This window comes from Clarias gariepinus, chromosome 18 (genome assembly GCF_024256425.1).
Source record: "Clarias gariepinus isolate MV-2021 ecotype Netherlands chromosome 18, CGAR_prim_01v2, whole genome shotgun sequence".
NCBI lineage: Eukaryota > Metazoa > Chordata > Actinopteri > Siluriformes > Clariidae > Clarias > Clarias gariepinus.
Genome location: NC_071117.1, coordinates 7,616,704 through 7,628,283, shown reverse-complemented (window position 1 = coordinate 7,628,283; position 11,580 = coordinate 7,616,704). Strand labels below are relative to the sequence as shown.

Below are 11,580 nucleotides of genomic sequence, written 5' to 3'. Positions count from 1 at the left end.
CTCCTTAAATCAGATGATAAAACAGCTCTGGTTTGATTGGTTAAATATTTCTATCTACTATCTACTAATAATGGGATCCAGCGTAAAGTTAAAGGTTAATCCTCAGACTTTAAAACAAGGTCACAGCTCGCTCATGGTTTTGTCAAAATAATATAAATCGTGAACTGAACACAAGGAGGCCTGGAAGCAGGATAAAGGTTCTCTTTATTGTCGAGAGCAGTTTGGTATTTACACAGAGAGAAAGAGAGACAAAAGAACAGTGGGACAGACGGAGAGGGACGACTACGCCGCCTGCGCTTCCATCCTCTTCTTCCTCAGGTTCAGCCGTCTCTCGCGCTCGTACTCCTTCATCCGCATTACGTAACTGTAGAGCGAGAGGAAACAGAAAAACAGCATAAGAATCTACAAAATACAAAAGAAAGTGATCGATCAGTGACCCGACGTGTCACAGCCGTGCTAGAGTTAAGGACTACAGTCCAGTACAGTCACAGGTTCTGACGGATTTAACAAGTTTTTTTTTTTTTTATTACTTTTAACTTACCTGATAGTTTAACATGTTAATTATTGATATGAATTATAAATTAAATTTGATATTTCATATCAGTTTAGGTTTCATTTAAACCATTCTAGCAGAACGCTTGCAACATCTGTTATTTAAGATGAAATCACTGAAACTCGCTGTTAAAAAAAAAAAGAAAAGGCTTAAAAAAATCCATATTGCAAAAAAAAAAAATTATTTAGAAATTCATGTACTGTGATTCAGGCTGAAATACAAGTACGCCCTCTTGTGGTGAACAAATGAATACATACCTGAGCTGCTATGCAAAACAAACATTTTTAAAAAATTATTAATTACTAAATTAATTTACTGATTAATCTGTTCTTTTGGGGGGGGGGGGATGAATGCGTCACATGACACTATGAAACGTAACGTGTGAGGACGGCGTTGAGGAGCAGCAGGATAACAAAACCACACACTTTGTGTTGTTAGTTTTCCGACTCGAAAAATATCAACAGCTGGTTCTAACAAAACAACCACGTGCCCTGACCTGAGTGTGTCTCATGGTGATGAATACATCACAGTCAGTTTTACAGGACAGGAATCAGCAATCAGTGTTTTGGGTTGGAAATGAAATGGTTTTAAAACAGGACAAATCAACCTCAGTTAATAAAGATAGAGAGATAAAGAAGGTTTAAAGGAGTTTTCTTGTAAATATCACATCTGCTGCTTCCACAGAGGCAAAAAAAACGTCCTGGACTCCTAATCAAAATTTCGAATTTTCAAATTGAAACTTTTAAATTTTATTCGTCACATTAACAGTCATACACAGTGACATGAAGTGAAATGCTCTTACTGAAACCGCTGATGACATAAAAATAAAAAATAATAATAATAATAATAAAAATAAAGAGTTTTTAATTAAGAATATAGAGTATGAAACGAAAGGAAAACATTTAGCTCTAAAATTATTTATGTAGAATTATGTATAAATAATAAGTGAAATTGCGCGACGACATAAATCGCCGTGTCAACTTAAGGTTTAAGAGAAGAGAGTCTGATTTGTTATATTTTAAGATGAATTGAAAGAATTTACTGCTTGTTGTGTCCGCTGCACTCTGATACACTGAATCTTGAGACGGAGGGACACACACATGCACGTATGATGTGTCTGAAGCATGTTTAACCTTTTGCCCAGTTGCCCTGCGTCACGTACTTCAAAAGAGTCGGTCATTAATGTGTTAGAGTGAAGAAGACAGATGACAGGAAACGCATTGACATTTTTCAGTTAAACATAACAGGTTCCAGTAGACTAGAGCTGCAACTAACGATAATTTAGGAAAAAAAAAAAAAAAAAGATCCATCGATCGCTTTAATCACAATGACGTCATAAAAGAACTGATAATTAAATTCATGAACGTCCACACTGACACACACACACACAATCTCTCTATATAAACCTGTGACTTGCGGCAACACCACCAGATATAGAAACCTTCCGACCAATCAGATCTGAGAATGAAATGAGAATCTTACTCCTGGTGCTCGCAGTAATCCCAGTCGTGTCTCTCGTGCTTACAGGCCAGGAAGTTGGGGAAGTTGTCTCTCTTACACTTCATGAGTTTCATCAGGTAGTGAGCGCAGTAATCACGCTGCTCCAGGGGGAGCATGGCCATGTTCATCTGCTCCTGTGTGGCCACGGACTCTATAAAACACACACACACACACGGGTGAGATTGTAGATTAATGTTGTTTGGTGCACACGGTAACTAACAATCAAGTTAACAAATGAAAACATCACTAAAATTGTGTTTTTTAATTAACTTTCTTGATGAAGCAAAATCTAAAACATAGTAGCAACAAGTTAGTTATTAAAACAGCAAATATGGGAGTTAAGTTGAAATAATAAAAACCTGAGATTTTCGGTGCTTTCATCACACTAGGAACATCTTGCCTTGTACCGTGCGCAGCGTTCACATTGTATTTGTGCTCCGTTCTCAGATACAGCAGGTGGCAGTGTGCACCGAGTTGGTTTGTGAGCACACAAAAAGAAGAGAACGGGGAAGCGCTACGCCTGATGTTATTAATATTTTGGAAAATGTAAAGAGTGACACTCTCGCATGCCTTACTGTTACTGTATCAGCTTTGGCTGTGTAGGTCAGAGAATGAGATTGGACGGACAGACAACGCCAATGAGATCACGTCTAAACTTCCGTTCCTCAGGTTCTAATTGCCTTCCATACCTGGCACGATACCCAAGTGTGGAATGATTGTGTTCCCACTGAGCAAAATGAACCGGACCTTGGAGGCGACTGTTCTCGGAAATCATCCCAGTGGCCTAATGTGATGATTGGCAAGGACGTGGTCAAGCGATGTGAAGTGTAAAGGGACTGAGAGTGAAGTAAGTGGGAAAAGGACAAGCACGATGACTATCAAGGAATCAACAATTAAATTCGTTGCCAACTAATTCGAGTGTCGATTTGAGTCGACGACATCAAATAATTGCTTTTTTTTCTTTCAGTCAAACCTTCTTAAAATGAGTTAAGATAAGGCTTAACCTTATCTCAAGGATTAATCTGCTCTTAGATGCTTTTCTGTAAAGTATGATTAAAGGTAGTCCCCTACTGAGGGAGAACGTTTGTAAGTCAGATTTGTTCTCAAGTCCGACGCAGTGAGTCTTAGAAGCCTTTGACACAAATATACAACGTAAATCATACCGATTAACTTGATTAAATCTCTGTCCCCTTTCTCCACACTGCCATCATGTGACCAAAAACCGAAGGAAATGAATCTCACTATGAAATGTAACAGTGTCTCTAAGCTGTTTTCCACTGTATTGGACTGTGAACTCTGTCTTACTGAGAATTATCCAAAATTAGGATAATTCACCATCAGGACAGCTTTACAGAACAGACATTTTCTATCATCATGCTCCTGGACTGATACACTGAAACCGGTGAGACCGACTCATTTCTCCCGCACACACATACAATATACCAGATTTTAGATATTTTATACATTCACTTACATACTAAGAATATTGTATAAAATTGTAAACATTAGTATCTGGTGCACTGCAGTGTTTATTTTTTTAATATTTTGTGTTCACATCTACGAATGTTCATAGACACGCGGTCCGTTCGTATCTGCGGAAATTCGTAACTCCAATGTTCTTAAGTCAGGGACTCGCTGTATTAGAGTTACTATAGTCGTCCTGTCAAGCTGCTACAACCTGCAGACTCTCTCTCCTCACAAAATGTTGTGATTTTCACACCATTCTGTAAGGGAAACTGGAGACCTGGTTTATACCTTAAGGGTGGATTTACTTTTAATAAAAGTAGACAGGGATGGATACGGAGGTTGTGGTTTCATTAATATGATTTTACAGCGTAAATGGAACTAAGGAGAGACATTGGATCATTCCTTAAGTATTCAGCTTTTACACAGAGCAATGATCAAAAATATGTGCACCCCTAATGCCACATCTAATGCCCCAGTTGAACGTCGTGTTTAATTCTATAATAAAACAAGTTTTATTCTTTCTCCGCTGTTATAATGCGCTCCAATCTCACTTCTCTTCTCTAAAGGCTTTCCACTAGATGTTGTGGTATGGCTGTGTGGATTTGTGTTCCTTCACATGTTCTACAATGAGCTCAGAACATTCAGGAGGTTCCGGATGGTTGAGTTCAGACAAGGCTCTGTGCAGAACGCTTGAGTTCTTCCGGTACCACCTTAACACTGTTTGTTCATGAAGCAGGCTTTGTGGATCTCACAGGAGCTTTATCATGATGATGCTAGATAAGGTTTGGACACCAGTGCTTTAGTAAAGGGACATTGTGAAAAGGTTACATCATACATTTTATATATATATATATATATATATATATATATGTATATAATTACCTTATTATATTTAAGTGCAATTACCATGTGTTTATTCTTTCGTTTATTATTGCTCTTGGTCTCTGAGAGCTACCAAACTAATTTCGTTGTCACTACAATGACAAAGTCTCTTTATCTTTACATAGAAGTAAAGGGGGGAAAATCAAGTCAGGCGTGAATCTTGATTCTTTTGTTGTAAATGTAAACTATTTTTACATTTATAATAGAGATAAAGCGGTTGATCGTCCAGTGACCAGAATTGTCTAGTTTTCAGTTTGATTGTCCATGACCGATGATCAGATATAAACCATTCTGTACCGAGCGCAGGAGCTTCACAGTGGTGCAACAGAAACATCTTTATGGCGTTACATTATCAAAAACCGTACATTATGTTAAAAGCCTCTAATCTGCTTTTTATCTTCCTTTTTTCCAAACTCTGAGCGAATAAGTTCAGAACTCACTCATTACACCTGTCTCACATCACCGCAAGTGATTTGTCGACAAACATGTGTCCTAGAATTCGCGCGTCCTCACATACTCTCATCCTCGCGAGTTTTGAGACTGTAGAGGCATTTAAGGCGGTAAAACATTACTGTTTCATTATAATCCTATAGGTGGCGCACATTGAACTATTTACACATTTTACAATTTCACATTTCCCGTGTGGTAGGAGCGAATTATTTGCCAGGTTGGATTAGAAATAATAATCATGTCGGGTGACAGAGATATGCGCTGCTCAGTTAAATGTTAAACTCTTGTATTTGAAGTTAGTTTGTAGTGTTTAAATGCTGCACTTGGTTTTTTTAAGTTAAGTTGTACTTATAAGAAACAGGCTACATGTAATTAATCATTAAACTTTTTTTTTAAGTGTCAAATTTCTATAACAAAATCATGGTAAAATTATATTGAATAGGAACATTTATAAAATCGCAATTTTAATTGAATCGTCAATGAGTTATCGTGGTTATATCGTATCAGATGGTGAGTCATAGTTATAATAACAACATTGCCCATTTTATTATTTTTTGAAAATCACATCTGTGTGAAGGATGGGAGTGCACATACTTTTGCTCCCCAGTCCTTTACACAGATGTGCAAAAGTATGTGCACCCCATTTCACCAAGAAAAACACCACATCTATATGAAGGACAGGGGTGCACATACTTTTGCACCCCAGTCCTTCACACAGATGTGCAAAAGTATGTGCACCCCATTTCACCGAGAAAAAACACCACAGCTGTGTGAAGGACATGGGGTGCACATACTTTTGCCCAGAGTTCAACATGAGCAGGGTGACATTTATGTGTAAGCTTTAATCTTGACACTGCTAAAATTTAAATTATATTATCGGGATTTCTATAAACATGCATTTTGTGATGTGTTTGTTGTTCAGTTGTTGTTGTTTATTTGTTTATTTGTTTACTCACCTCTCTCCTTCCTCTCCTCGGTGAAGCCGAACTGCGGCTCGTGCTGCAGCGGGCCTTTCGGGTCCGGGCTCGTGTCCCGCTCCGTGATGTAGCTCCGCACCAGATGCGAGCCCATTTCGCCGAGAAACCAAAAGACACCTCGCGTCTAAACAAACCTCAAACTATAAACTCTTATTTATAAAGAAAACACACACTGTCGGTCACCTCCAGAGCCGCTCATCCGGTTTATTTCCGGTCTGCGCAGGAAGTACAAGAGCACGACGGGTAAAACATTCCGAAGTGCACACGGGATGCGAGCATTAGTTCCGCATTAAGTGTTCCGTGATGGGAAGTTTGAATCATTTTAGTGACTCGGTTCTTTGAATCTTTTTTTAAGTCATTTAGTTCATTTCGTTCTTTTGATCAGAAATTAAATAAAATGTTGCATTTTCAACAAAAAAGACCCCCAATATGTCTACATACATAAATTTTGGCTATAGTTCCAGTAATTAAAATATTACATATATAAATATTAGCACTGGCGCCTTGCACCTCCAGGGTCCAGGTTCGATTCCCATCTATGTATGCATGGAGTTGTGCATGGTCTCTTCATGCTTGGTGGGTTTCCTCCGGGTACTTTTGTTTCCTCCCACATGAGAGACATGTAGGTTAGGCTAATTGGCGTTCCCAAATTGCTGATAGTGTGTGTGTGTATGTGTGTGTGCCCTGTGATGGATTGGCACCCTGCGGTCCTGAATACAGGATAAAGCGGTGTAGAATGTGAGTGAGTGAGTAGCTTACCATCATATCTCTGAGTCGTCTGTTCTTTTGAATCTATTGCATCCATAGCGTCTATGGGGGTCACGTGACAAAATAATGAACGACTCGCGACTTGAAGACTTAAAGACTCACCGTTCAAATCTGTTTCATGTGTACTGCATTTAGTCACGTGACTAAAGAACGAATGACTTGGAGTTAAAGAGTCATTGAGAAAGAATCGCTCAAGGTTTTGCGATGATTTGCACATGTGCGCCTAATAGAACATGAACAAACGGGCCAGGGGGACCCCGGTGGTTGAGGCATTGGACTACGGTTTGGAAAATCCCAGGTTCAAACCCCACAACCACCAAGTTGCCACTGCTGGGCCCTTAAGCAAGGCCCTCAACCCTCAACTGCTCAGACGTATAATGAGATAAAAATGTAAGTGAATCACTCTAAGTCATGTTAAATATTTGTTCAAAACGTGAACACTAAAGTGTTCCACCCATGAACTAGGCATTGTATCTGTCATACACTACACTATACAGAAACTTTTTACACATATGACCCTGCCCTGATCATAGTTAAGTATTGGCACCCTCAATCCCATCCTTCAGCTGGTCCTATCAAGGGGTGGCCACAGTGGACCGACCATCCAAACCCCACAACAGGTTTGGCACAGGTTTTTTATGACTGGTATTACCTTCCTGATGCAACTCTCCCATTTTATCCGGGCACAGGACCTTTACTGCATCCAGTGGCTGAGGTTTGGGAATTAGGTGGGAACAAAACCCTCCATATGGTATATATATTTGGTATTGTGGTCCACCCTGCGTCATACTGTTTGGACCAATACTCCCCAACGATATCCGTTGTTTCTGTGCTAGGTTGCAAGCACAATGCCGTATTTTCATGCTAAGGGTAATTGAGGACTGCCAATTAGCAGTCTAACCTTTGTATCTTTGGATTATGGGTCTCCATGCACCCAAGGCAGACCCGAGGCAAGGGAATGAGGCGGGGTACACTCTTGACAGGATGCCAATCCATCACAGGACACACAGACTCACACATTATGGGCAATTTGGGACAATTCGTCTAATCCGCATGTCTTTCAACTGTGGGAGGAAACCGGAGTACATGGAGGAAACCCACCAAACACAGGGAGAATGTGCAAACTCCATGCACACATACCCCAAGGCAGGAATCGAACCCTGACCTTGGAGGTGTAAGGTGACACTGATATCCACTACACCACTGTGCCACCTCATTAATCATTCACATGCAACACACACACACACACACACACACACACACCGGGCAATTTGGAAACGCCAATTAACCTAACCTGCATATCTTTGGACTGTGGGAGAAAACCGGAGTACCCGGAGGAACTGTGAGAGTCTATTCTTTTCAATGACAAAGACACAGCTACCAGTAAAGCCTTGCCCTTTGGATTTCCATTAACTATGGGATGAATTTTATAAATTTTTCTTTCATCCCATTTCATCCCATTTCAGCTAGATTACATAGGGTAATAAAAGGGGGAAAAAATGAAAGTGAGAAACAAAACATATGGAGTGATGGATAAAATTTCTTAACTGAAAAAGTGGTGGCTAACCGCAAAAAAATAGGGACATTTAATCAGGGACAAACTTAGAGACATTAATTTTAAATATTTTTCTACATTTTCACAGGTTGTACTTTTTACAATATGTGTTTAGGTAAAATTTGGACTAATAAACTTTACTGACGACAGATCAGTATTTGATGGAATTACCTTGTTTTTATAACCACAGCTTTCATGTATCTTAGCAAGCTCTACACCAGTGTTTCACACTGCATTATGCACTCTTGGTGCAAACATTGAAGCTGCTCTGTTTATTTGATGGCTTGTAACCTTCCATCTTCCTCTTGATCACATTCCAGATGTTTTCAATGGAGTTTATTAGATTTGGCTGGTCATGACAGGACCTTGATCTGGCGGTTGTTTACCCTCACTTCGACTAGGCTGTGTGACATTGGGGGAACAATACAGTCCTCAGAGTTGGCGAACATAGTCAGAGCAGAATATTGTTCCAGGATAACCTTGTACATGGCTTGATTTATGCACCCTTCAAATCTGCACATTTCCAGACTTACTGAAGCAGCCCAAGACCCTCATCAATCCTCTAAAACTTTTCTTAGTTGGTGCGAGACACAGTGGCTTGTAAGCCTCTAACCATAAACAACCAAGTCCTGGTTAAATCTGATAATTTGACTCATCAGAGAAGATGCCATTACTCTAGTTCTCTATCGTCCAAATCCAGCGGTCTGATGCAATCCTCAGCCTGGCTCACAGTTACTGCATGACTTCACTGTGCCACTATATTTGAAGATCACCTGATGTCATCCTACAGTAGATGAGTGACATTCAAATAAGTTTGCAGTCATCCCTGACAGTAGTAATTTATTTTCACCCTCTGCCTGTCTGTAGCTTGGTTATCCCCAGTGTCCGCTGCACAAAAGTGATTTTTATACTTTTCCTTATTAAATAACATTTGATTCAGGTCATCACCTAATCAGTACCTTATAAAACAGAGCAAGGTGTGCTTGTGTTGGAATTCAACAGACACTGGGATCATTTGGTTGCCATAGTGTAGAGATCCTCTTTAAAGAACACATTTTAATGCTCTCTTTTCTTTTTTTTTTTCCAGATCTATATATTCCAAATTAAGTTAAAAAAAAAAAAAAAAAAAAAAAAAAAATATATATATATATATATATATATATATATATATATATATATATATTGCAAAAACATTATTATTAAAGTTAAAGTCGTCCATCAATCCATCCAACTAGGAACATCTGTAGTCCAAGTAGGTGAATGGTGATTACCACTTAATTTAATCCCATTTGATGATTGTGGTGAGATCTCTGCTCAACATTCAAACATGCATTCACACACCACTATGGGCAATTTGGAAACAATTATATTTAATTTGCATGTCTTTGGACTGTGGGAGGAAACCAGAGAACCCACAGGAAACACGTGGGGAGAACATGCAAATTCCATGCACAGTGAACCCAGGAAGCCAACTATAGGTTGTTATTATTATTATTATTATAGATAAGTTACCTCAATCAAATATTATTAAAGCTAAAGTTACCTCAGAACCACAAAGTTTCACGGTTCCATGCACTTCCTGTTTCACCTGATATTTTGTTTTTTTCTCAGACATCCCCACCTAGTTGGTTTCTCCCTCGGCTCCTGATTTATCTACACCTGTACTCAATTAACTATGTTCTCCCCTTGTCTATTTAAACCAGCCTCTGTTTTCAGTCAGGTTGCCCCCTTCATATCCGAGTTGAGTGTTCCAGCCATCAGCCAGTTTTCTTAGATTTGTCTGTGTCCCTGACCCTGTTTGTTTGACCTGTCAAAAGTTTGACACAAGCTTGGATTTACATTCTAGAACAATACTGGAATTTCTTAAAAATATAAAGTGACAGCAACAGTCAGGTGTTATTTTAAGACAAGAAGGTCAGTTGTTCTGGAACAGTGCTTGCAAGAACAGTATTGTGTCAATTGCATTTGCAAACCCCATCAAGCACCATGATGAAACTGTCTCTCATGAAGACCAGAAAGCAAGTCCAAAACTGACCTCTGCTGTAGAGGAGAAGTTTATTTAGAGTTACCAGCCTTAGAAATCACCAAAGCAGCTCAGATTAGAGCCGTTATGAAGCTTTACAGAGCATAAGTAGCAGATATACATCTCAATATCAACTGTTCAGAGGAAATTATTGCATATTTTGGATGTATTTACTTCAGTATTGTTTTACAATGCAAAAAGAATTAAAAGTCAGGAATGACAATGGACTTAGAAGGGGTGTCCAAACTTTTGTCTAGTGGTGTTATGTTCTCCCCTTTATATCATTGGTCTGATAATTGGATTTTGGATTCTGATGGAGGGTTTCCTGAGTGTTTTTAAGAACCTGACCTCGTCCTGTTCGGACCTGTTCCCAGCCTGCCCCTTATTAGTAACCCCGTCTGCCTTTTCACACAGATGTGTTTACTGAACATCTGAGCTTGGATGGTTTATTGGATTTTGTATTTTGTCTGTCTGAGCCTTGAATAACAACCTAGCAAGTGATGTTTACTTTCTCTGCTCCGTCTGCCCTGCTACATCTGCCTGCTAATCAACAGTTAGATTTCTAAACTGGTTCCTGCTCTAACGCTGACAAACCGCTCACCCTGTTCCAATGTGAACCCTCAGTCAATTCACGTACTGTTGCTTTCTGCCGACAGCTCCATCTGCCTTCAGCCCTTACTCCTGAGCACAGCGAGCTTCTCCAGTTCCCCCACATCCTCTAAAGAAGGTTCTCCTGTCTTCACTGGTGCTCTTCGCCAAATCCTTGTGTAGTCGTATTACACAAAGAGTTTATTATTGAAACTAAAGTTACCACAAAGCTATTAATAACGCTAAAGTTACCACAGAAGGCTAATAAAGTTACCTCAGGTTATTATTAAAGATAAAGTTACCACAAAATTTGTATTAAAGATAAAAGAAATGAATACACTGCTAGCTAACCAAAGTTACCACAAGAGGCAGTAACAGCTAAAGTTACCTCAAGAGATTATGTACAGCTGGTAAAAGTTACCATAGAAGGCTTTTGCTGGCCAAACACAAGAGACATTTGTTAGTTAGCTTATCTATCTCTTCGATAACATCTCATACCCATAGCAAAGAAACTTCAAAATGAGATTTCATCTTAATCTCTTCTTTGTCTTCTAGACAGAAATGAGCTGTCTTTGAGACTTGAATGAGATTTAGGCATTTTCTGCATCTTCTCAAAGGTGTCTCAAATATGGCTCATTACCTTTAAATATCAGAAAAAGTTCATATTTGTCTTGTGTGCAACACACATGTTTTTTGTTTCCCCAAAGCAGTGTTTTCCAAACATAAAGTATACAGTAACTGTAAACTGTACATTTGGGTTTTCTGATATGTTCTGATATGATCCTTTTTAACATTTTTGCGTAGTCATGTGTGTATA

General features: G+C 39.1%; 1 protein-coding gene across 1 annotated transcript; it reads right to left on the bottom strand.

The window, feature by feature from the left end:
• Positions 1-185: 185 nt before the first annotated feature.
• ndufb7 (NADH:ubiquinone oxidoreductase subunit B7) lies at positions 186-6,070 on the bottom strand. Its single transcript, XM_053476567.1, has 3 exons — positions 5,809-6,070; positions 2,036-2,204; positions 186-364 (listed from the first exon to the last, which is right to left on the bottom strand). Exons 1-3 carry the CDS (start codon positions 5,921-5,923, stop codon positions 283-285), a joined length of 366 nt encoding a protein of 121 aa, XP_053332542.1. The 5' UTR covers positions 5,924-6,070; the 3' UTR covers positions 186-282.
• Between the last annotated feature and the right edge of the window lie 5,510 nt (positions 6,071-11,580).